This window comes from Polypterus senegalus, chromosome 12 (assembly GCF_016835505.1).
Source record: "Polypterus senegalus isolate Bchr_013 chromosome 12, ASM1683550v1, whole genome shotgun sequence".
Taxonomy (NCBI): Eukaryota; Metazoa; Chordata; class Cladistia; order Polypteriformes; family Polypteridae; genus Polypterus; species Polypterus senegalus.
Genome location: NC_053165.1, coordinates 51,806,087 through 51,833,092, shown reverse-complemented (window position 1 = coordinate 51,833,092; position 27,006 = coordinate 51,806,087). Strand labels below are relative to the sequence as shown.

At 43.1% G+C, this 27,006-nt stretch overlaps 1 protein-coding gene across 3 annotated transcripts in view; it reads right to left on the bottom strand.

Annotated features, from left to right (window-relative positions):
* LOC120540425 overlaps window positions 1-27,006 on the bottom strand; it is an 85,379-nt gene that overhangs the window by 37,712 nt on the left and 20,661 nt on the right. For 2 of the 3 annotated variants that reach the window (XM_039771216.1, XM_039771217.1), the window contains exons 2-3: window positions 18,120-19,679; window positions 17,894-18,028 (exon numbers count right to left, since the gene is read on the bottom strand). In XM_039771216.1, coding sequence (XP_039627150.1) covers window positions 17,894-18,028; window positions 18,120-19,620 — 1,636 coding nt within the window. In that variant the 5' untranslated portion in view covers window positions 19,621-19,679. Of the gene's footprint in view, window positions 1-17,893; window positions 18,029-18,119; window positions 19,680-24,414; window positions 24,611-27,006 lie in introns of those variants that run through there. The other variant, XM_039771218.1, reaches the window with a different exon arrangement.

Genomic DNA, 27,006 nt, shown 5'->3' with positions numbered 1-27,006 from the left:
ACCACAAAGCAGAAACCATTCCAGCATGGATGCACATTCACACATAGGCACATATATACTCACTCTTACTCACATAATAACCCTAACAGCATGTCGTTAGGATGTGGGAAGAAAACCTAAAAGAGTACCAGGAGAAATGCTTCACAAAAACATAGGGGAACATGCAAAGTCCTTGCAGATATGGCCTAGGCAAGGACTGGAGCCCAGCACTCTTGAGCTGCAAGGCAGCAATGCTAGGCGCTGTGCCATCTTGTCACTGCTTAATGTCATTTGTAATTGTAAATAAGGGGTTCATCTCATAAGGGGTTATATGTATCGAATGCAATTTACACATGGCTGCCTTGCATTGGCACCCATTGTGATAATGGATAAAAGGGCTGAGTGTTATAGCGTCTTCTTAAATGGCGTCTTCTTGCTTATACAGTAATATAGCAGATAAAGTGGACGACTCCGATAAATAAATGAGCTTTTATTCTGCGTATTCTGTTTACTGCAGTACTTGCACAATTATCTCCAGCACCAGCCTCCTCTCTCTGTCTGACTAGGGTCGACAACTGAAAATTATGGGCTTCTCCTCTAAAACAAAACTTTTAGCATAAGTAAAAGTGAGGTATTACACGTAGAAAGTAGAAATGATAGATTTGAATACACAATGGGAGGTCTGAAACTTGAAAGTGAGCAGGACCAAAGAGTCACAATGGATTCTTCATTATCTACTGTACGGATGTCAAGATAGCTGTGATCAAGAAGGCTAATAGGTTGTTAAGTTATATATCACGATGTGTGGAGTACAAGTCAAGAGAAGCTATGCTGAAGACATAGAAATGTGCTAGTGAGGCTTCGTATGGGACACTGCATACACTTCTGGTCTCCAAATCACAAAAAAGACATAGCAGCACTTGTGAATGTCTATGTGAGGGCGACTAGGCCGATTTCAGGCCGGAGGCATATGAGCCATGAGGAGAGATTAAAGCAGCTGAACATTTTACTACTTGTAATATTTTTATTGTTATACTGTATTGAGGATTTGTTCTGTTCTATGCATTGTATTGTATTGACCCCTCATTTTTTTGACACCCACTGCATGCCCAGCCTACCTGGAAAGGGGTCTCTCTTTGAACTGCCTTTCCCAAGGTTTCTTCCATTTTTTCCCTACACAGGATTTTTTGGGGAGTTCTTCCTTGTCTTCTTAGAGAGTCAAGGCTGGGGGGCTATCAAGAGGCAGAGCCTGTTAAAGCCCATTACGGCACTTCTTGTGGGATTTTGGACTATACAAAAACAAACTGCATTGTATTTTATTGTATTTTCAGTTAAGGTAAGCAAAAATTAAGTGGTGACATGACTTTCAAAGAAAACATAGGGACACAGTTGAAAACTTAAGGGCAAAATTTGCACAAATGTTAAAAAGCAAAGAACCATAGACACATGGAATAAATTACCAAGGAGTGTGGACGAGAGAAAGTAGGCCTTCAGGGACCTTCAAATCACTGCAATCGGGCAATTCAATGCTTCCAGCCGATGTACTCGTTAAGCTTATTTATTTATTGCTTGAGCGACTGTTTGATCTGTCCTGCAAGTCTCTATTCTTGTTTTTGTGTTTCTGCCGCTGTATGCATTTGAATTTCCCTATGGGATTAATAAACTTTATCTAATCTAATCTATGTGAACAAGACTGGTGAGCTTGTTGGACTGAATGGCCTGTTATTGTTCTAATGATTTAATGTGATCCCACTCTCCGATACAATATAAAATCTCAGTGCATCCATTGGCCTTTTCTCTCAAGCACACAGCCCTCCACAAACCAAAAGTGACCCTGTCAGGCCAAAGAGTCAGATTCCTCAAAAGTCGTCCAGGCATTATCTACACACACATCTCTTCCATCTCAGGGTCACAGGGTCCTATCATGGAATCAATGGGCGCAAACCAGTGAGGATGACTAAGGTAAAAGTAATCTCTCTATTATAAAAAGAAATCCTGGCAAGCAAAAGCAAGGCGACGATACGTGATCTTCTCAGAAGTTCTTGGTAGAAAAAAAAAAATTAAAATTGCATATCCGATTAACCAAAAACAGGGGTTGGTGAGCGAAGCGAGCAGGGGGTGAAGCCCCGAGTGTTAAAAAACCATTACAGAGTCATGCATACTGCAAACTACATTAAACACAGTTAAAATATCTACACTGTGATGCCGCTCTGCATGATTAAAGGCTCCCTCGACACAGCACTGTGCAGCCAACTAAGCCTGCCAATCTGAATGAAATGGGCAATTGAGAATTTTAATCGCTCTTGCTCTGTAAAAAGTATTGCTTTAATTGGGCACAGAAAAGAGCCGCATGATCTAAATGTCACCTGCAAGTGTTTTTGCAGTTATCTTCAAAGAGCAAACCCCCTCAGGCCAGCACACACCATACAGTGCTATTATCCTGGAGAATAACAATAACCAGGAAACCTGAGCCGAGTGGTGCTGATGAGAAGAGCAGAGTGCTGTCTGCCCAGGGTTTCACAAAGCCAGACAGGCTCCCCATAAAAGTCCCACTATCTTCCAGCCACTGTACTTATAGAAAAATTGACTCAGTGAGTACCGGGAACCAATAATATACAGAGAGAGGAATAAAAAGAAAACAGATTGCTTCTCAATTTTCCACACAACAACAACAACATGACAAGAGGTCTGCATGCAGAAAGAAAAGGAAATTGAGCCATTGGTGGGCACCTCCCTCTTCTATCCCGAGGGTTTTTACCTTTAAATAAGTCAATAAAAATAAAATTAAAAAAAAAAACACAGCATTTTGACTTCAAAAAACAAACATCAATTGGTCGCTCGGTCTTAAGTCGTGCAGCAGCCTGTGAACAGAGTGTTCCAAAACCGTACTTTGCCAGTAAGTTTGGCAAGGCCTGGAGACAAATTCTCAGCCTGGCTTAATTGCTCTCTCACTGCAGTTGGTCTGAGGGGGCGTGGAGAAGACTTGAGATTGGAAAAGTGAACGTGCAACTAAAAAAATCACCCGTTGGGCAAAAGGCATTAGTGCCATGGATGTAGCCGTCCCCGACTCAGTATCGCAGACCCTTCAGACACAGCTGGCCACAATTATTTTCTACATCACAAAGACAGGTTCTTCTGAGAGTGAAAGCACTCCATTATATACTTAGGTGACAAATGAAGTATCTATCTATCATATATGTTACCTTTCATTATCTATCTATCTCTCTCTATGCGTCAGTGTTCACTGGGAATGCGTCACTTTACACATCTTTATTCATCCCGAGGCAGTCCTGCTGGACCAGCTTGCACATAATCGGTATCACATGTCAGCCTGGGTGACAGAGCGGTGTCATTTTCATTGGTCTGTTATGTTCCAACAGGCAGGCCGTAGGACTGGCACATGTGATCCAAAATGAGTCTCCTCTGTGTGCGGTTTGGATGTTTGGAATTAATGCAATGCTTCCCAAGCCCCGTGTTGTTTCCTAACATCTCAACCCAAAGAAAACAGCTCATCCTTTGTCTTCCATTCCTTGATCTCTCCAACCTCTCTTGAGTTAGTGTGCCGCCATTCTATGTCAGCCATCAGTGGGATGCATTCTGTACTCACGGCAGCACCCAAGAATGAGCAAATAATGAGAAAGACATGCTGTGGAGGCCGAGCACTAGCAATCTGTGCAGAATTAGCTGTCTATGTCTCCTAAGTAGAGGACTAATCACTCTTTGAAAGTCAGCATTAAGCCTCTTTATTTATGTGAAGTATTCCGGTACAGAGTGCAGGTGGAGAGCATCAGAGAACTGGCCGCTGTACAAATATTTACTCAGTTGCTCACACACACACACACACACACACACACACAATTAAATAGATACCGGTACACAAACAGTTTCGTTCAGATATACACACACTGCCCCATAGCTACATGCACAAACACGCACTCACGTGTCTCCAAGGCCACACACACACACACACACACACACAAATACAGATGTGGTCACAGATCTATAGACACAACAAGGCGTGCATATAAAAGTGTGTGTACACACATGCTGCCTGAGTTGCTAGGACACACAGCGAAGTATGGAAATGGACATTAGTTCACAAACAGGATGCGTACACGGTCCCATATTAAAAAGCACAAACATGCCCATAGAGAACATGACACACAAGTCCTAAGTCAACACACACACACGATTGTAAATGGATACTGGTACACAAAAGTGATATTGACATACACAAGCAGTCAGAGAACTAGAAGTTCAAGCATGTGTAAACACACACACACATGCACTTAAATGGATGCTTGAATACATATAGAGGTATTCAGAAACGCTGCCCAAAATATGTTGTACACACACATACAAAAAAAAGTGTTGCTTGAGTTTTTCTGGCACACCTAATAAAGACTCAAACAGAAAGCCTGTCTTGCGTAAACCGAATACAGAGAGATGTGCCTTCAGTTACAGAAATATGCCGGCAGAGTGGCATTCAAATATGCGGACACTCAAGCAGATTCAGGACAACAGAACTTTCAACACAATTAACGCTCCATAAATTCCCCTTCTCACGCTGAAGAATGCCAGCCTCCACCACTTCAACAGTGTCTCGTCTTCTAAAGCTTTGCAATGGTCTTACTGGGAGTGAGACCAACATTTTGAAAAAGCTGCTTATCCATTGGCATGCTTCACTGTCTATGTCTCTGAGGTGGGCCACACGTATGCTGAACTGTCTGTGTGTCATTTGGCAAAGAGAAAGGTTGACCGTTAATAACCATCAGACACCAGTGCATGGGCTGTACGTTACATGCTGGTGCTCTGGTTAGGCCGTCTGGTGAGATCATTGTCCTACTCCATCATACTGTGCTGCACTCCAATCTGGAGAGGCAGACAGGCGCTGAAATTTAAGCTTGTGACACAATCCAGATGTGCTCCAATTGCACAATCCTTTGTAAACACTTGAAAAACAGTGAATGAATAGCCGTTGAGCATCAGCAGACCCTTGGCTGAACCGGCCAGCTCTGTCGAGTGAGAATGCACGACAATAAGTAAGCCAGAGAACTACTAAGTACAGCTGCGCAGCGAGCAGGGATGACAAGATCAAATTGAGATAAGCAACATCAAGATTTAGAAGGCCAGCAAAGTCACAATTAGGACTGCAAACGGCTAGTTCTCAAGTATCACTTAGGATGTCTAAGAGTAGGCCAGAGCTGCAAGAGCAGGCCTCAGATGGGTGGTTAATTAGGAATGTTTCTTGTTGTCTGAACCGCATTAGACAGCCTACAACTTGGCTCTAGAACTTCAGCTTCCGGCATGAACTTTTCATTATAATTTTCAGAATGGAACTGGCTTTGAGATGGAGGGACAGTCGAGATATAGGTGGATAAGTCAATTAGTCAGTTCATTAGCCACACTTCTGTCATCTTCAACGTGGAGTCCCTGCCCGTTATAAAGCTTCCTCCATTTCTCTATATCATGTACCACTTCCTCCAGGTTTCTTCCACTTGCTCCTCATTTCCTCTATCACCATATCTTTCCAAGTTTTTCTTTGGCCTTCCTGCTCCTTACCTTCCTACTGGCAACCATCTTTCTACTCTTCTTGCTGTCCTGGAGACAATCATGTGTCATACACGTCCTGTCCATATTATCATTCTCGATGTGCTGACTTCACTTCCCTCTTTCTGACTAGTGTTTGTCTCAAATCCTTGTTCTTGGCTATTTTGTTGGACCAGCAACAATTTACAAAGCCAATAGCTGAATAAAATTACGCAAAAATGGATACACATTCTAGAATGTAAAATATTTCTTACATATGAGATGAATAAGACAAAAATGAGATATTTCACTCTGCTGTAATCTCTCTCTCTACTATATAAAAAAAATCGGACGAGACAAAGTAGAACATCATAAAGAGGTTCAAAACATTGGCGCGATACAATGCAGAGCAGGTTGAAGATAATGAAAGTACTAAAATTCAAAACTCTCAAAGAAATGAGAGTAAAGATTGCAATAGTGCAAACAAATGGAATTTATTACTCAGTGAAATAACGAAACAGCAAAAAGAGATCAAATATATGGACATAGGCGATATGACAGAAGTATGTAACAACAACATTTATTTATATAGCACATTTTCATACAAAAAATGTAGCTCAAAGTGCTTTACATAATGAATAGAAAAATAAAAGACACGGTTATAAAATAAAATAAGTCAACATTAATTAACATAGAATAAGTAAGGTCCGATGGCCAGGGTGGACAGAAAAAACAAAACAAAAAACTGCAGACGACTGGAGAAAAAAAATAAAATCTGCAGGGATTCCAGACCTTGAGACCACCCAGTCCCCTCTGTAGATATCGTAAGGCTTTAAAGTTCAAGTCAGAAACTTGTAGATCGTCAAATTCGTGTTGCCATCAGAGAAAAGTAGTGCATCTTCCCAATGAAGAGGCCTATCCATGAAAATTAAAAGATTTGTTGTTTGGTAAAAGTGAAATCCACAGAGCCAAAAGAGAAAATCCCAGCCAACACAGGGTGCAAGGCAGGAAACAAACCCGGGGCAGGGTGCCAGCCCACCACAGGGCACACGCACACGGGACAATTTAAGATCGCCAATGCACCTAACCTGCATGTCTTTGGACTGTGGGATGAAACCGGAGTACCTGGAGCAAACCCATGCAGACACGGGGAGAACTAGCAAACTCCATGCAGGGAGGACCCGGGAAGCGAACCCGAGTCTGCTTACCGCGAGGTAGCAGCACTACCACTGCGCCACCGTGCCAACCATTCACAAACACTACAGGCAAATTATCCGAATTTACAATAATCTGTTCGCATTTGCATCAATCAATGCTCAAAACGTAGATTTACACGATTTAGGACCATACGCGTAGAGAATCTGTGGTCCCGCAGCAATTAAAAGCTACTACAAGTTTAATTTCAAAGAAACTATAATTCGGCCAGGTTTATATTTATGATCAAGGAGAAGCGATGCAACACAGAACCGAAAGTTAAACGATCGGACGTATTAGAAATTCTACAGCCAATAATGGATACAAATCCATACGTTCAAAAGTATCGCACTTTACACAAAATTTATCTGAAGAAAAAAAAAAAAGGGCCAAAGAAGTTTTCTTGAATTTCTATATGAATCCGAAAGATCACACTCGCATATATAATAAACCAACAAGTGACAAATTGTCAGTCAGTGATAATAGTTTCGAAAGACAGAGATATCAAAGACAGAGTTGATATTTGTGTTTATCTAAAAAGCATAGAATGATTCGTCACAATTAGCAGATCTGGGAAATGACTAGCGTGTAGCGCCCGCACAGCAAGCAGGGGGCAGAGCCCCCTAGTATTTAATAAAAAAAAAAAACTGAGACCTATAAACACGACTATTAAAAAGGTCATTAGTGAAGGTAAAAGGCATCTGGATAAAGAATTATTACACATAACTAAAAAAAATCCAAAGTATATTTTTCCAATACCATATACTGTATTATTAGTAAGACGGCATTATTCATGATAGTGATGTGCATTATGCACTAAAGCAGTTAGAAACAGAAATCAAAATCAAGCAGCCCAGTGGTTTTCTGGGGACCCCTGTGGCTTCTGACCTGTAGAGGGCACCACTGAGCCCCCAAACCCTCCAACATACCAACACAGTCCCAGGGTCAATTTATTTATTTTAGCAAATTCCTTCACAGGTTATTCATAAATACAGCACAGCCATAATTCCTCCTATTCTCTATTCCTTCCTTTCCTTTCACTCCTCCAGCCAAGTGATGTCCAGATGGTCTCCCAGCTCGGACTTGCCAGGATGAGATGAGTGGCTTCCTTTATTCCACTACAGGTTGGAAGCACTTCAGGGTCAGGCACAAGTTCCTTAAAGTGGGGATGGTCTGTCCCTACACCTCCCCCAGGCAGCACCCATAGAACACAGCAGGGCGGCCTAACGGGACTGCAATTCCCACCCTGCGGGTATCCATGCAGGCACCGTAGCCCAGCCAGCTATTGTATCGAGGGAGCAAATAGTCCGTGTGATTGGTCTTCCACTGTCCTTCCATTAAACTGGCCTCCTGGCTGGGTAAGAGGAACTTGGACCATCCTGGCCAGAATGCCAGCCCATGCCTGTTGTTTATGAAAGTCTGCAGGCTTTTGTTCCAAACAGATTGACAATCAGTGAGTCAGTTCACCTCTAACTTTACATTATAGTTTAATTAACTGGTCTTTTTTGCATCGTTTTAAAAGTTCTCATCTTGACTTTCTATAAATTCATCTTCTTCTGTGGAGTTTGCCCTATTAATTGTATCGTAATAATAAATAACAATGAGCTAAGTAAACACCTTGGCAAATGACAAAAAAGTCATGAAACAATCAACATTAGAAATACCAAAACTGGGCATGCGAAGTTTGATTGGAATGTTGCAAGGATTTAAGCGAGTTACATGGAGATCATTTATGTGTTAAGATTTTCTTCATCATTATTTTCATTGCTCTTTTCCAGTTTTTCAGATGCCTTAATCTACTATTTTCTAATGATCAGGCTAATGGGACAGACAGTGAAGTACCTGCAGCCTTTCATCACTCAGTGTCATTTGCCAGGGTGTCTCCTCCACTTGTCATTAATTGGCATTTTTAAGAATACAACTGAAGGAGCAAACTCCACAGAAGTTGTTGGATTAATAGGAAAATGCATTGAGAACTTTAAACTTTGGCAAAAAGCTCAGTTAGCTAAACAATGACATCAGTTAGAGGTAAACTGATTCACTGATTGTGAATCTGGTTGGGAAAAAAATCCTGCAGCCACAGGAGTCTCCCAGGACTGGGGATGGAAGAAACCACTGGTCTGCTCGATTTCACTTTTTTCCTTCTAACTACTTTCATTCATAATGCACAGTATTTCTTCAAACAATGCCGCCTAACTAATAATTTATGGCTGTCACATATGCGCGTCTGCAGATCATCCTCATGGCTCTTCTGAGGTATGCACTTCCACTTCCAGTCGAGATGAGGATGCTGATGTTAACCTTATCTTGTATTTCTTCTTCCTCAGTGTTGAGATGATGCCCAATGAGGACAGCCGACTCTGCCCTTCCGGTTTCCCCGCTACATATGTCGCAATTCCCAGAAGGAGGCGTCACTCAGTACGAGAACGCAAAACAGCACGGAGGTCCTTCGTGTCGAGACTTCATGACGCATAACAACCAAGAGAAATGCTCCTTCGAGAAGGATCCTGCTTTTTAGTTTAGTTCGCGCCATGTATTTTTGTTGAATTCTCACTTATTAAATGGGGATGACTGAGGTGGCGCCCCAATATTTTTTTTCTTTTGTGGACCTGAAGTTCTTCCAATCACCACAAATATTAGTAAAATATACTGTTTAAAATTTCACCTATAAGACAATTGTCTGGGTGTCTACTTGGCTTATTGCTAATCGTCACCATTAGGATACAATTAAGGGAGCAAATGCCACAGAAAAACATAAATTAATAGGTAAATAACAAAAGAACGCAAGGAATTATAGCAAAAAACATGAATATTTTTAATCAACTTACTAATTTAACTCTCACAGTACTACTGTGTTCTACATGCAGACTAAGAGAAGAAAGAAAAGACCAGCTGATTCAACAGTGAGATCAACTTGAGGAAAACCCACTCACTGATTGTGGAACTGGTTGGAACAAACGACCTGCAGCCAGATGGGGTCCCCAGGACTGAACTTGGGAAGCACTGATGAAGACCCTTCTCTTTCACACATTCCATTGCAGTGGTTTGAGACCAACTACTGAGGTATAATGAGCAGAACAAAGGTGCAGTGATTAACACTGCTGTCACAGGGACCAAACCTCACAGCAGGTACTATCTTGAGGTGGTGGGGGATTAGGGTGTCTACATGATATCCCTCGTCTGTGTGGGGTTTTGTTTTTCTTCCATAACCCCAAAGATGAATGCATGCATGTTTGTTTGTATGTGTAAGTGGGCTTTGTCATGTAACAGCCCCTGATCCAGGGCAGATTCCTGTCTTGCACCCAAAGCTGCAATCCTGAATTACATTAAGTGGGTTGTAGAGAAAAGCCAAGTAAAATGACACCTTTTATTGGCTAACTAAAAAGATTACAGTATGCAAGCTTTCGAGGCAACTCAGGCCCCTTCTTCAGGCTCTACATTCATAATGGCTAACACGGTACAACAACCTAGTACATTAAGTGGGTTGAAGAGTGTGTTGCTACTAAGGTACAATAATATAATAATAAAAGAAATGACTGTGCTGTGATATCCAAGTGAGGGCTTACTTTGGGCTACTACCGTAGCTGACCAAGTCTCTTATTTGGTCAGCTGCTTGCTCAGAATTGCCACTTAAGCCCCATAAGGCAATACCGTGTTTTACAGACTGTGCTGTATGCTGTGACCTTTCTGTGAAAAAATAAATCATTTAAAGTCTGTTTTTGTGCAAGTATCCATATACAGGCGTGTCTACGGCTAATGTTAGCTTAGTGGACTGCAGGCTAAGATCAAACTATACAAGCAGCATTATCTTTTAACATCGATTTATGCGTTAGAGCTCATTGTATCTTACCTGGTTTCTAATTTACCGTATTTACTTAACATAAAATGACAAGTCCTTAAAAAATTGCTATTGATTCAGAAATGTTTCTTTGCACTTACAAAATGATGGCCATCACTATGACCAGCTGTTACTGTTGCTTTTGCCTTTTCTTGTCACCACCCAGATACAACACCTGGCGCTATTGCTAAATTACTTTACCTTGGAATGGGGTGCCAGCATGGAGTGTCAACAAAGACAAATGTAGACATTAACCACTGCGAAAAACACCAAAGAGGCCTGCTTCCTAACAAAGTTTACTTAATCTTAATTCTTCTCGAAAGGTGTCGGGCTCAGCTGTTTCTTTTCCCCAGTATTTCCATCAACTTGGGGCTTTTGTGTTCCTCGCCTCTGTTGCAAACTGGCCTTATTTTAAACTAGCCGTCCCCCACGGCTTCACCCTCGTAGTAGTGAGACAAGACAGTGAGGAGGGCCAGGCCCAGCTCCCTACTCCTGACGTCACTCTTCCCCCTCTCCTCGGCCTGCAGCCTCTATCTCAGATTAGCGCGAATATATCGCTACTGCAAGTGAACTATGATTCTTAGTGCAATGAGAAAGTCGCAAAATCAACCAGAATGTTCAAGCAAATTATAGAAAAAAACCCGATTTAAATCCGTTAAGTAGTTCTCTCGTTCGCTCACTAAGTGGAGTTAAAGTTACACCCTGAGGCAGACACGTAAGTAAGGAGGGCCACACCCCCCTCCCAGCAGCCTGACGCGTCTCTCACGGATTCGCACTAATAAATCGGTACAGCAAGCAGACTATGATACTTAGCACGATGAGAAAGTCGCAAAAATCAAAGGAATGTTCAAGCATATCACAGAAAAAACCCAATCTATATCCGTTAAGAAGTTCTCTCGTGAAAAGTGGACAGACATACAAACGGGTCTAAACAACTATTAGAAATTTCACGTTTAGACCACGAAATTTTTAAAACCGTTTCTTAGCAAGCACCTAATGGGCCAAGGGTAACCTACATTCCAAATTTCAAGTGCCAAGTCCTCATGGTTCAGGAGATTGTGATGAATGAGTCAGTGGTATTTGACTTTTAGATAGATAGATAGATAGATAGATAGATAGATAGATAGATAGATAGATAGATAGATAGATAGATAGATAGATAGATAGATGTGTATGTTGGTGTATACAGTAGGATTAGAAAAGTGTGTGTACGTGTCACCAGATTATTCATGAATTTAGAAACTTATAGAAAAGTAAGGGAAGCATCTTTTGGAAGCATTAAAAGGTCTATTGACTGTCCATTAGACACTTTTTCTGAAAATCTTATTAGTGAAGAAGTAAAACACACGTCAGCAGTCACAAAAGTGCTCAAGTCATGTTAGAGGCAAGAGGGCGATGGATTACTCTGACTAAACACACCAAGCAAAACAAATGATCGGGCCAGACAAAATGCATCCAAGAGTGATATATAGTGCTAATATTGACAGATCTTTAATGTTTACTATTCAAAGGTCACTCCAGACTGCACACGTTTCAATGAACTGGTGGCTTTGCGGTATCACTCCAGTATTAAAAGGAGACGGTGTCTACCTGATAAATTTCAAACCTCTTTTTAGCTTAATATAATCAGTCTGTTGTCAGCCCTGCCCTTTCTGAAACTGCATTTCACCTCCTCTTCTACACTTTGGCCTAGCTTCCAATGAAGAGGAAAAATCCGAGGCACATGAAGGCCAAGGACAACAGATGGAATTGGTTATGGGTGAGTTGACTTTATAGCTTGACGAGGTGTGACGTATAAAAAGCAGGAACGGAGAGCAGGTGTTGGGAATCTGAATCTTAAACATGGGAAGCAAGAAATCTGAGAGATTCAGGAACTTAAAAATCACTCCAGGGAGTCTATGACAAAGCGCCGAGGCAAAGCTTGCACCTTGTGTAAATATCCACACCCCTATTCATTATGCGACTTTCTAATAAATAAAGTTACTAGACAAACCAAAGGTGAGAGATGGGGCTAAGGGTAAGTCACAGGTGGAGGATGTGGGCATCGGCAAGGAGAACAAGGGAGGAAGGAAAGGCTAAAAAGAGACCTCTGCTCAAAGGAGAAGAAATATTGAGAATACAATGAAAAAAGTGTGTGAACGCTGGCCCGGACACAGACAGACGGACATCATAATTTCACCACACACCGTTTATTTTACAACTACTGCGTACAAAGTCTACCGTGCAGTCACACCCCAGTGCCTCCAGCACCGATCCCCCAAAGTCCAGGCCACACTCTTCCAGTCTTGGTGCCTTTCTCCTGGCCGCCTCCCGTCCTCGCTCTAGCTCCATCTTCCTTCCTCCCGACTCTCGCCACGACTGCTGGGAGGCGGCCCCTTTTATGGGAACCCGGATGGGCTCCAGCTGCTTCCCGGCACTCCTCCGCAGACACGCCCTTGTGTGGCGGAAGTGCCGGCTCCGCACCCGGAAGCCGTCCGGGTGTCCCCAGTCGTCTTCCCCCCAGCACTTCCTGGTGTGGCGGAAGTGCTGGGCTCCAGGGCTGTTCAGGCAGCGGGGCGCCGCCTGGCGGTGGCCACGGGCCCCTACAGGGCTGGGCTTCCATGCCCCTTACCCGAGGCCACCAACATAACCAGGGCGGACACCCCCTTGTGGTCTGGTGGAGGTACAGGCCCTCCTCCGGTCCTCCTGGGTGTCCCGGCCGGGCTCCTGCCTCAGCCGGATGTGGCAGATGATGGTCTGGAAGTGGGGCGCCGCCTGGCGGTGACCACAGGCCCCTACAGGGCTGGGCTTCTATGCCCTCTACCCGAGGCCACCAGCGTAACCAGGACGGACGCCCCCTCGCGGTCTAGAGGAGGTACAAGCCCTCCTCTGGTCCTCCTGGGCATCCCGGCCAGGCTCCTACTCCGGCCGGGTGCCACAAGTGATAAAATAATTACAGCAGAAATGAGAAGAATCAAGTAACCAGTTGATTAAACATCATGCAATTCTCTTTCCAGCCATTCAAAGCCACAGAAACCTCTTTAAACTCATTAAATCCCATCTTTCCTATGAGATCTGCATCTAGCATTGAAATCATCATTCGACGCAGATCTCTAAACTGAAAGGGTGTCGTGAATCCCAGTCTGTGTCAAACATCTCTGAAGCTCCTCTAAATCAATTTTGCCATCCTGCCTAGAAAATGCTGTAAAATCCCCCCACCATCATTCACAAGGGGTGCACCAAAACACCTAGGAAACTGCCCATGCCTGCCACCGATTCCAGAAGCACCCATTGGAACTGAAGGCGCTTGTGCTCCTGGCATTGGGGTACCATATCCATATCCTCGGAATGGGAATGCCATCTGAACAATGCTGCAGTTAGACTCTCTGTGAATATCAACAAGCTTCCCAAATGTTTATTTCTTACAATTTATGGTTTGCATGATAAAAATCTTTCTCTTGCGTATGCTAAACTTTGGCAGGTACCAGTTTGCTTGTTGAGGGATTGTAAACAAAGACCGTGGCGATCCTGTTTCTTTAAATAATGATCATTTCACGAAGAAGTAACAGCTGCAAATGGCAGAAGAACGTACGATATAAATATTCACGTGTAATTGTAACACAACATTGAATCACGGGGGGGATTTGCCACTTTTGACATGGATCATTAGAAACAAACTTGTTTCAAAGTGAAAACAGATCTCTGCAAAGAAGTGTGAATTAATTACAAATATAAAACTAGAAAAATAAATTTATTACATAAGTAATATCAGTCAGTCACTCATTATCCAACCCGCTATATCCTAATACAGGGTCACGGGGGTCTGCTGGAGCCAATCCCAGCCAACACAGGACGCAAGGCAGGAAACTAATCCCCGGGCAGGGCGCCAGCCCACCACAGGGCGCACACACACACACACCCACCAGAGACAATTTAGAATCGCCAGTGCCCCTAACCTGCATGTCTTTGGACTGTGGGAGGAAACCCATGCAGACACAGGGAGAACATGCAAACGCCACGCAGGGAGGACCTGGGAAGCGAACCTGGGTCTCCTAACTGCGAGGCAGCAGCGCTACCACTGCGCCACCGTGCCGCCCACATAAGTAATATCCATCCATCCATCCATTTTCTAACCCGCTGAATCCGAATACAGGGTCACGGGGGTCTGCTGGAGCCAATCCCAGCCAACACAGGGCATAAGGCAGGAACCAATCCTGGGCAGGGTGCCAACCCACCGCAGGACACACACAAACACACCCACACACCAAGCACACACTAGGGCCAATTTAGAATCTCCAATCCACCTAACCTGCATGTCTTTGGATTGTGGGAGGAAACCGGAGTGCCCGGAGGAAACCCACGCAGACACGGGGAGAACATGCAAACTCCACGCAGGGAGGACCCAGGAAGCGAACCCGGGTCTCCTAACTGCGAGGCAGCAGCGCTACCACTGCGCCACCGTGCCGCCCCATAAGTAATATGACATCCTTAAATCAAGAATGGTGCAGCCAATTGGTGTCGTTCATTGGAGATCACCTGTCTGGGATATCAACAGATTGCAGTATAAATGCATCTGATCCGGAAGGTCCCATTTGGGGTGACTCAGTATGGTGGTCTAACCTGCAAGAACACTCCAAACAACTCCATGAAAGGCACATGTCAAGGGATGGAAACCCGAAAATCTCCAAGTCACTGAATATCCCTTCAGAGTCTAGTTCAGTCAGTCATTAAGAAATGGAAAGACTTGGCACAGATGTAAATCTGCAAGAGCAGGCCGTTCAGATACTGAGCGATCGTGCAAGGTGAAGACTAGTAATGGAGGCCACCGAGAGACCTAGAACTATTCTAAAGGAGTAACAAGCTACAGCAGATGAAATTGACAACAACTGCAACCCAGGTGTTTCACCAGTTGCAGCTGTATGGGAGCAGCAAAGAGAAAGCCAAAAAAAAAAAAAATATTCTAATAATATCTCAGCTAGAGTGTGCCAGAAGGCATATAGAAGACTCTGGAGTCAGCTGTCATCTGATAAGACCAAAATCAAGCGGTTTACCCATCAGACTAAATGCTGTCTAAGACATCATCACAAATACACCATCCCCTCCTTGAAGCATGGTAATGGCAGCATCAATGTTGTGGGGATGCTTCACTGCAGGAAGACTGAAAGGATTCTGAAGGGAAAAAAAAAAAGGAATGCAGCAAAACCTAGAGAAATCCTGGAGAAAAACCTGATGCAATCTGCAAGTTAACTGCACCTTGGGAGAAAATTTGTTTTCTGGCAAGACAAAGTTACACAGGAATGGCTTCAAAACAACAATATGAATGTCCTGGTGTGGCCAAGTCAAAGTGCAGATCTCAATCCAAGTGAGAAATTCTGGCTGGAGGCTGATCACCTTTAACCTGACAGAGCTTCCATGATTTTGTAAAGAACAATGGCAGAGTAGAGATGTGCAAAGTGACAGGGAGAGGCCGGTGTATGCAGACTCAGAGCAGGGGCGGCCCTGGGCAGAGAAGGAATCGGTGGCCCCTTCGCCCGCCAATGTCAATATGGTATCTTGTTAGAACACTCCAGACGAGAACAGGCGATTCAGCCCAACAAAGCTCGCCAGTCCTATCCACTTGTTTCCTCCAAGAAAACATCAAGTCGAGTTTTGAAAGGCCCTAATGTATCTTATGCATGGCGGATGGCCACGTCCTCATGACACAAGTGTTTAACTTATGATCAAAGTTCAGGATTGCTCCTTCCTGTGACGCAAGGAAAGCCTCTCTTTCGTTTCGAATAACCAGATTTGTGTACTCGAAATCTCTTCATTTTGCATAGAATGGATATGCGAATGTCTAGTGTCCCCTATCCGACCAGATATTCATTATGACTATTGCGCTAACACTAATACTTTATTAAGTATCAGGTGAAACATTAACTTGCAAGGCGACTCGCCCAAGTGCACTAGCTTCGCTTCAGCTGTCAGCTGCGTCTTCATTTTCTCTTTCCGTTTTATATTCAATATATATTGGCGTGGTGGTCCCTGGGATTTGGTGGCCCTGTGCAGTTGCAGTTTGCACATGCTCAGAGGTGCACCGACTAAACTCTGGCTTGAAGGGGCTGAAAACGTTAAGTTATCAATTATTTTGAGTTTTAAATCTGCAATTAATTTAGACCACTTTGCAGAGATCTGTTCTCACCGTGACATTACAAGAGTCTGTTTCTTTTGATCAATATCATGAAATTCACTGTGATTTGACATTGCATTATAATAACATGGGAAAACTTCCAAGGGGGTTTTAATAGGCACACTTTGATGACTGTTGCCTCGTAATGTATCATTTTTATGTGAACATTAAGAACAGCTTCCAGTTCCAACCTGGCATCCTTACTCATTTCTCAAGGTGGCTTCCCCTACACACAGTGTGCCACCTCTGCCCTTGCCCGTCATTTCCAAGCCAGGCAGCAATCTATTAATAAATGAATTTGTGTCTTAAAATCTCTAAACTATCTTGCTGGTAACAGAACACAATTCTTGTTGAGATCTTCTAAGAATCTTCTCTTAAACAGATCGTGGTGCCCCGCATGTAAATAAAATGATAAGATCCTCTGAGGAGGTCACACTGCTCCGCATGCTGCACTCACTCCCTCACCTCGGCTTTAGACCACACTGCCTCCAGCGCAGTGCCGATCAGTTAAGTCTGAAAGTATCCGTGTCGGATTTATAAATATAGTGATTTCAGAGTTCAGGAATGACTGCTTTTAATCAGGACCACAAGTAACACAAAACCACCTCAAAACACATAATGCTGCTCTGGTATCCATCGTCGGCACAGAGCACTGCTCCCTCTGCTCTGGGGCTGAGTAGCCTGCCTTCCTTCCTCCCATTTTTCCATCTGGCCCCATTTACTTTGTATATTTGTATTCCAAAATATAAAATTCCTCTCACGAGAGGAAAACTGTGCCTCTGCTTTCTCCATTCAGCCAATACTTGTCTGTCTCCTCTCCCACACTTTTTTGTTAAAAACCCGCTGCCAACCCCGCCCCCCCCACCATACATATCAAACGACCCCCATCAAGACATTCTGGTCAGACCCTAAACCGCTTGCCACTTCACAGGCAATTGCTAACAGGAAGGATTAGCATTAGGAAAAATGAAACGCGCAGACAGTCCACCGACATACGTGCTCTCCCAGGAGGTGGACAGTCATTTTCGCTCCCGAGTTGCTCAGATTCAATTTTTGTTCTGTTTTTTCTCTAGTGGCTGTATAAAATGAAAAGCAGTTACTGGCCCTTTTTCATGTTTCTTTGTTGATAAAAATAACTGAACTGAGCTTTCACTGCCACTAATCTAGTAAGCCACTTGTCAAGTGAACACTAAACCTCCACATACCTGTCCAAGACCGGGGAGCCGTTGTAGTGAGGACAGGTCCACCAACTGAAACCGTTGAAGACCGGGGCGTCTGTGACATTCCTGTAAAGGGGTGCCCAGTTGTCTTCCCCGTTGTCCCCAGTGTCTTCTGCAGCCCTGTCAAGCATAATAAACACTGCCATTGAAACAACTTCCCACTGCGTTAAACATGGCCTAAGGGGTCTGCATTTACTTTGGAATTTCTTACCTTTCCTCACTGTCTGGGGTGTAGACCCCTCCATTGTGGTGTCTAACTTCTCCGTGGTCAGCTTCTTCCTGACAGCAGGAGGGACGGTGGTGCACAATTTTCCATCAGAACATGCTTCTGCTTGTGTAGTCAAAGTTGTCATATTCTGTGTCTGAGTGGTGGCCAGTCTAACAGAGTAGGTGGCAGTGTGGGCTTCAGCAAACCTTACATCCCCTGTCACCTCCGGTTCACCAGATGTTGGTTGGGTCGTAGTAGAAGACTCCAACAGGGGATCGAGCTTTGTGAAAGTTGTGGCTTCAGAGGTTCTGCCAACAGTTGGTTGAACAGTGCCAGGAATGAACACCCAAGGCACCCTATCTGTAACCTCGGGCTGCACTGAAGATGAAGATGTGAGGTTACCAGAACTTGTCTCTTCCACCATTGACTGGAGACCAGGCACTGTAGTTACCTCGTAGATCTGTGGATTTAATGTAGCCGTTGATTGAGTTACCTGCAGGAAGTCACTGTCTCTGGTAGGCTTTATTGTAAGATCTACATGAGGCAGTGATGAAGTGGGGGAGAGTGCAGATGAAGCTTCAGAAAAAGTTACATTTGTTCCTGGCTCTGCTCGGACAGTGCCCTCTGGTGGGAAGGTATCAGAGCTCAGAGTGGGTTTTTTAGTATGACCAGTTCCTATTTTATCTCTGGCAACAGGCACAAGTGAACTTTGAACCGGACTTTGAGTTGACAGTCCAGCATTTGGAAGTGTTATACCCTGGGACTCGGTGTGATCATCTCCACCATTTAAGACAGAAGGAAAGGACTTGGTTTGGTCAGCTCTTTGTAGAGCAGATGTGACTTCTGCTTGGGGTGTAAATGATGGCCCTAAGGTGTCCTCCGAAATGACCCCAGTGGTAATCATTGAATAGGATGGTGCTGGTGTAGCAGAGGAGGGTGGCTCACTGCTTTCCAACTTCTCCATAGGATTGGTGATTGACCCCTGGTCAGAAGCCCTTACTGTGGTCTGCTGTGGTGGCAGAGGTGTGGGTGTGAACTGAAAATGTGTCTCCTTCTCTAATGCAGTCACTGCAAGGCTCTGATGGTTACTCTCCCCAGCATATGGATGTGATGTTTCTGAAGCGGAGGTAGCGCTCAGTATGCTTTTATCGGGTATTGTGCCAGCCAAGAAAACATCTGAACCCACTGTTGTCCTCTGAGAACTTGTGTGAATAATCTCTGTTGGTGGCTTTGTGCCCCTTGTTTTAATTGATCCACTTGTTGAGAGACGTACTGATTTGGGGGACTGACCTGTTGTCTGTCCAACAGTCTGATCAGTCCCTTTAGGACTGGAGGTTGTCCGGGAAACACCACCTGGTTCAAAGGTAACCATCTTGCTGTCTAGAAGTTTTGTTGATGCTGGGGTGGAGGACTGGCTGGTGACTGTATCCAGCAGGGCTGCTATGACCATCACCAGTACGAAAGGACTCATCTTTCTTAAAGACATGGCTGCAGAGCAGTGCATTTGGAAGACAAAGGTAAGGACTCACTCAATGGACATGGTGGATGAAGGGTCACAGGCTCCTGAGGGCAGAAAAAAAAAAAGTAAAGAATTGATCAGCAAAGTTACATGACATTAAAATTCTAAATAAAAATTCCCGCTTGTGAAGGTGCAGTGCCTATCCCAGTAGATCTGAACACAGGAAGATGCACCAGTCAACTGCAGGGCCCACCCGCGCATAAACCTATAAAGGGACCATTTAGGATTGACACTGTCTTTAGGATGTAGGAGGAAATCCCACAAAGACATGGAGAGAACAAACAAACATCATGTTGATGAAACTTTAGGATGCTGGTTCAATGGGGGGCGGCACGGTGGCACAGTGGTATCGCTGCTGCCTTACTGTAAGAAGACCCGGGTTCACTTCCCAGGTCCTCCCTGCATGCATTTTGCAAGTTCTCCCCATGTCTGCGTTGGTTTCCTCTCACAGTCCAAAGACATGCAGGTTAGGTGCATTGGCAATCCTAAATTATCCCTAGTGTGTGCGTGTGTGTCCTGTGGTGGGCTGGCGCCCTGTCCAGGGATTTGTTCCTGCCCTGCGCCCTGTTTTTGCTGGGATTGGCTCCAGCAGACCCCCCTGTGACCCTGTGTTAGGATATAGCGGGTTGGACAATAACCGACTGACTGGTTCAATGGGGCAACAAAGCTAACCACTGAGCCACCATGCAACACTTGATCAATCACATCCTCCAGTTACTAATTCACTTGCTACTAACAGCTGATTCAGCCTTGCGACAATCCTGAATGGAGTCCAAGTGTTGCTATAACCTTGAATCATCTGGTTAATGGGAGACAAAACAGCACTTGGGCAGCGTTACTACTGCACGTCCGACTATTGACGCCATTACATAAAACTTACTACCTTTGCCTGTGAGTGCAGCTCACTTATTCTCCATGTTGAGCACCAAAACGCAGGCTGGTCTTGTCTTTCCAGCATTTCTTAACTAACCATCAGATCCTTAATTGGTGGCTTTTCAAGTGCTGCCCTCTTATTCTTTCTTTATTTTCTGCTTCCACTTTATCACAGTTTGGTCTGGTAAGGGGATTCACCAAAGACATCAACGAGACCACCTATGCCTGCACAAACAGACCGACACCCTTACACTGGATGAAAATTGAACTTGGCTCCCTATAGCAATGAGAAAGTAGTCCTAACCATACATTAATAAGAGCTGGACTGATTGCTGCATTAATCATAAATGAGTCCACCCTGATTATGTCAAATTAAAACTCAAACCCCCCCACCACCACCTCCCCCAGGTTCTGTGCCTTTGTTGTGCACATACGGTGAAAACTTCCCACGTCTTTTATTCCTTATCACCCAGCACTGGCAAAGAAGAGCACATGACGCCACCGGCGCCTTCTGCTCGTGTAACGGCCAACTTCAAATGTCAGTGCCTTACTCATTATTCTGCTGGATGCTCGTCCACCTCAGGGTGTTGAAGCGTCCCTTTTTTTTTTTGCCATCACGTGGTCTTTCTCTACCAAGTTACACATAATTGCAGCATCAAAGCTGCAGCACAGGCCAACCTGCGGGTACAGGACTGTTATGTAACCAAGGGTCCAGATCTCCCCTTGTGAAAAGAAGGCAAAACAGACACAGAGGTGTAGGACTTGGTTTTTTTTTTTGTATTTTTTCTTCAGATGTTCCTGGATTGCTGCTCATAAAAGCCCAAGTTATACGCACATAAGACTCATTAAATAGGGGGCAGGGTGACAAATAAAACCTGTGGTTAGTAAGGCCTGCAGAGCAAAGATCTACTGTTGGGCAATCCAGCAACTTTGGGTGGGTGGACACAGACAGACTGACATCTCACCCAGGCCTGCATTTCTGCCCTCACTGCAAAGTTAGGCTACAACTCAGTATAGCCTTCTCCTGGGGAAAGTGGATCTGGAAAACAGATGAATGGCCGAGTGCGGCCATATGCTCCTGCTGTAAAGATCGCAACAAAAGGACAGCACTTCTCTGCCTTTGCTAACACTCAAAACCAAGATCGATAAGATTATTGGATAACATGCAGCCCTTACTGGGGGGAAAAAGCTGTCAAAACCTCGAATCATTCGTTTATGCCCAATTCAGGGTCACATGAGAAGTTGGTGCCTATCTGAGCAGCACTGGATATACGGTAGGAACAAGTTCAGGTTGGGATGCCAGGTCCATCACAAAATGTGCTCACATGGACACTCAAAGGACCAGTTATGTTATATGTTAATATGTTATATTACTCAAAGTTATTGTCTGCTTATTATTTTTTTTTTCATTTTTATTACTATTTAATTTAATATTGTTTCTTTGTATCAGTATACTGCTGCTGGATTATGTGAATTTCCCCTTGGGATTAATAAAGTATCTATCTATTTATGGGTCACCATAAGCACATCATTGGGTAGTATAGAGAAGAGAATGCCACATTGAAAATGACCAGGCTGAGGGTCAAACTCAAGTCCATGGAGCTGTGAAGAAGCAGCACTACACTCCGTACTTCCTTGCTGTACCTAGCATTGTTACTGTATTTACAATAAATACAAAATGGAACAAGGCAATTTCATTCCCCGAGTTTGGACATGGAGTGCAGCGGTGCATATTGTGGGCAGTGTGGCGTAATGAGGGAGGCCTGGACTACACGCTGCAAGGCGGCAGGTTTAATTGCAATATTGGATTTCATCTGTCACTGTAGAAATAAGGAGACAATCCGCCAGTCAGTCATTGTCCAACCTGCTATATCCTAACTACAGGGTCACAGGGGTCTGCTGAAGCCAATCCCAGCCAGCACAGGGCGCAAGGCAGGAAACAAACCCCGGGCAGGGTGCCAGCCCACCACAGGGCACACGCACACACTCACCCACCCACCAGGGACAATTTAGGATCGCCAATGCACCTGACCTGCATGTCTTTGGACTGTGGGAGGAAACCCACGCAGACACGGGGAGAACATGCAAACTCCACACAGGGAGGACCCGGGGAGCAAGGCAGCAGCACTACCACTGTGCCACCGTGCCGCCCACATTCAATTATATCACACTTTTTTTTTTTTTTTAAGTTGCTTTGGATAAAACTGTCAATAAAATTAATGTAGAAGAACTGAACCACAAAATAAACAGCACCAGAACAAAAAATGCAGAATAGAGCAAAACACATAGCAGAGTTAAGATAAAAGAATTGCATCCAAAAGTAGGACCCCCAGATAAACACAAATTAAAGTTAAAAGCAGGACCAAAAGAATAAAACTTACGTAAGGAAGCAGTGTTACAGCAAAAGCAAATTGCATATGGTGGAACAATAATTTAACCCACACATGGAACAACATGCTATAGAGATCAGCAGACAAGACACAGCAAAACAATAATGCAGATCTGAAGATACAGGCATACTAATGTACGACATTTATTATATTAAACTTCAAGCAGGAAATCGTACAAAGAAGTGGCAAAGTCATTGGCCAACGCTTTCCAAAAATTACAATACATAAGGCAGGATCCAAAATAAGCCAAACGTCAAGAGCAGAAATCTAAATTAAGTAAAAACCATTAGGCAAACTCCACATCCTAAAAAAACTAAGTGAAGGTCAAAAGAAAAGCACACTAATCACGCTCACTACACAAGGAGCTCTAGAAAGTGGCTATAGCAAAGCCCAAATGCAAACATTCCAGGATCCCTGGCATAATAATTATGCAATGCAATAACAGAAGGGCCAGGCCTGAGGCAGAAGACGGGCGACGCCAGTGTCCCAGTCCACTATTCGGCTCTTCACTCTGATCCTTGCTCTTCCTTACTTAATGTGGTGTACCATACTGAATGACGTTTGCTAGGCCTCATCGTACAATATTTCAGCATTTGTCTGACCTGACCTCTGCACACAGTATGCAGTTTGATAGTAGTTCTGTTATCGATTGGGGTTTGCTTCTTCTCAGCTCTCAGTATATTTTATGGAGATGAGTAGTCTCCAGCTGTACTAACTACATAACCGTAACTACTCTATGCAGGCTATGGTAGCAGGAGAGAAGAACCAACCAACAAAAAAAGCACACAGCGACAAACAGGCACACATTTGAGGCATCACCTCGCCTTTTCCAACAGGTATTCCCAGTTCAGGTTTGTGAGAATGTGTGGAAAACTGTCTTCCCAGCGGTGCGGCTTGTGGGTTTCTTTTTCCATCTTGAAGAAACGTGCATTGAATTTGAATTAGTGGCCATTTACAAAAACATTAAAAAGAATTCTTTTGCATAGTAAAACAATGTTATTAGCTTTTTTTTGGCCTTGTGATGCTGCTTGGAGCTTTTTGAAGAGCTTATGACCATTAACCCCAAACTAGAAGGGACTAAATCAAAACTGGTCCAGCTTGTTCACTGCCAGCAACATTTAATATCGACATATGGACGAGAGCCACTTTAGACTTTTTAGGAGAAATTGCACATAATGTGGCACGGAAAAAATTGCACAGTACAGTTACCCTTAAATTTAAATGGTTTATTGTTTTGTCTCCATTTGCATGTAGTGCTTCTCTTCATTTTATGTTTTGCATAAAAAAAAACCCTTTCCAGTAAATAAAACTACTTATTAAAATGGTAAAATCAGAGAGACTTATAGATCTCAAATGAAATTATAGATAGATAGATAGATAGATAGATAGATAGATAGATAGATAGATAGATAGATAGATAGATGTGAAAGGCACTATATAATAGAAAGATAGATAGATAGATAGATAGATAGATAGATAGAAAATGGATAAATTATTACCAGTGGGTTTACCTTACCTGAAATGTTTAAACAATATTGAGTGCATTTGTCACCACATGCCATGTGGCTGCAGTTGCTCAGCTTTTTATACAGCATGCTATGTGCTATTCTGCAGCTCCCTGTAAGCTGGTGCTGGCCGTCATCCGAACAGTTTCGGCGCCCGGGTCCTCTCCAAAAACATATCGAAGGTAATTCGTTTTTCTTGACTATCTATCTCTGCTCTTAACCCCTTCCGAAATAATACTGCTGTGCCAGGACATGATGAATGTTTAATAGAGTCTTCCGTTAAAGTTCACACCATTAATACTGTAATAAGCAATCTCAATGCACGTAGAAAACCTAGGAAATACGGCATAAACTCCAATAATCTAATTAAAATCACTATTTTAGAGGAACAATGTATTAAAACTATAAAAACAGATCACAGATTAAACAAAAAATATACACAGAGCGGCGCTAATAATAATAATTTAGTTCCTATTCCAAATAACAATAACGCACATAGTACTCATCTCTGCACCTCCGAAACATTAAATATGGCACTATTAAATGTTAGAGCTTTAACTAACAAAACGTTTTTTATCAACGATCTTATTAGTGATAAAAAATAGATCTTATTGCACTAAATGAAACATGGCTGAATTCAGATGCCGCGTCAGTTTTAATCGAATCTGCGCCTCCGGATTACAGTTTTACTCATTCAAACCGCCAGGGAAAAAGGGGGGGCGGATTGGCTAACATTTACTCGAGCCGATTAAAATGTAAAGATGTCAGTTTTGGTAAGTTCAAGTCCTTTGAGTATCTCGCCGTTGTTATTCATGGAGATTCTCAAGTTCTAATACTATCCGTGTATAGACCTCCTAAATATAACGCGTCGTTTTTTGAGGAATTCTCTGACTTAATGTCAATTTTAATTACTAATTATGACACACTCCTAATAGTTGGCGACTTTAATTTTCATATAGATAATCAGTGTGATCTAAAAGTAAAAGAATTTATGAACCTCCTGGATTCTTTTGATTTGAGACAACTCATAAATCAGCCTACACATAAAGCAGGTCATACATTAGACTTAGTGATTACTAAAGGACTGAAAGTTGATATAAAACAGATCATTGATATTGGTCTATCAGACCATTTTCTTCTACTTTTTAATATAGAAATAATGATAAAAAACACTCATGAGAAGCATATTGTTAAAAACGCTTCTTTGATTCGCAGCAGCTTTAAAACTTACAAACATTTTAAGCAATCAGTCCGTTTATAGTGCCAGCTATAATAGCGAGGACAATGTAAATAGTAAGGTGGAAAGATTTAATTCTAAAGTGAGAGCTGCTGTTGACATAGTTGCACCTGAAAAGACAGTGAAAAAATCTTCTAGCATTGGTATACCATGGAAGACCCAAAGAGTGTCTGATTTAAAGAGAACATGCCGTAGAGCTGAGCGTCAATGGAGGAAGAGTAAACTTACTATCCACCACGAAATATTAAAAGTCAAAATAACAGAATACAATAACACTGTCCGTCTTGAGAGACGCTGCTATTTCTCTAATATTATAAATAACAATGCTAGTAATCCTAGAGTCTTATTTTCAACAATTGATCGCCTACTAAACCCAGGTAGCTCAAAGGAATGCCTCCTAAGTGCTTCCAGTGAAACCTGTGAGGCTGTCGCTGTATTCTTCAATCAAAAATTAATGATATTAGAAATAACATAGTATATCTCCCCAACACTAAGGATCCCCTAAACCCCAACATCCTGTTATAAACAAATTAAACTCTTTCACTAGGATAGATTTACCTGATTTACAAAAATAATATCTCAATTAAAACCCTCCACCTCGTCCTTGACCCGATACCAACAAGGTTTTTCAAAGAAGTATCAGGCGTGCTAATTGATAATGTTCTTGACATAGTAAATTCGTCACTAGATACTGGGGTCTTCCCAGACTGTCTTAAGACTGCTGTAGTTAAACCCCTACTTAAGAAACATAATCTTGACCCCTCGCTCTTGAAAATTTTAGACCCATCTCTAACTTGCCCTTCTTAAGTAAAGTTCTAGAGAAGGCAGTCATTATGCAGTTAAATGACCACCTAAATAAACATGCTATTCTTGATAAATTTCAGTCAGGTTTTAGAACAAATCACAGCACAGAAACTGCACTCGTTAAAGTAGTAAATGACTTTGGGTAAATGCAGACAGAGGCCATTTATCTGTTCTCATCCTCTTAGATCTGAGTGCTGCATTTGACACCATTGATCACAACATTCTTAGAAATCGCCTTAGTCAATGGGTGGGCCTCTCTGGCAGTGTCTTAAATTGGTTTGAATCCTACCTGACAGGGAGAAAATATTTTGTTAGTTGTGGGAATTACAACTCAAGACACATGATATCCAATATGGTGTTCCACAAGGCTCTATCCTGGGTCCGCTGTTATTCTCAATCTACATGCTTCCGTTAGGTCAGATTATCTCAGGGCACAACGTGAGCTACCACAGCTATGCTGATGACACACAGCTGTACTTATCAATAGCACCTGATGACCCGATTCTATTGATTCACTAACACAATGTCTGACTGTATCTCAGAATGGATGAATAGTAATTTT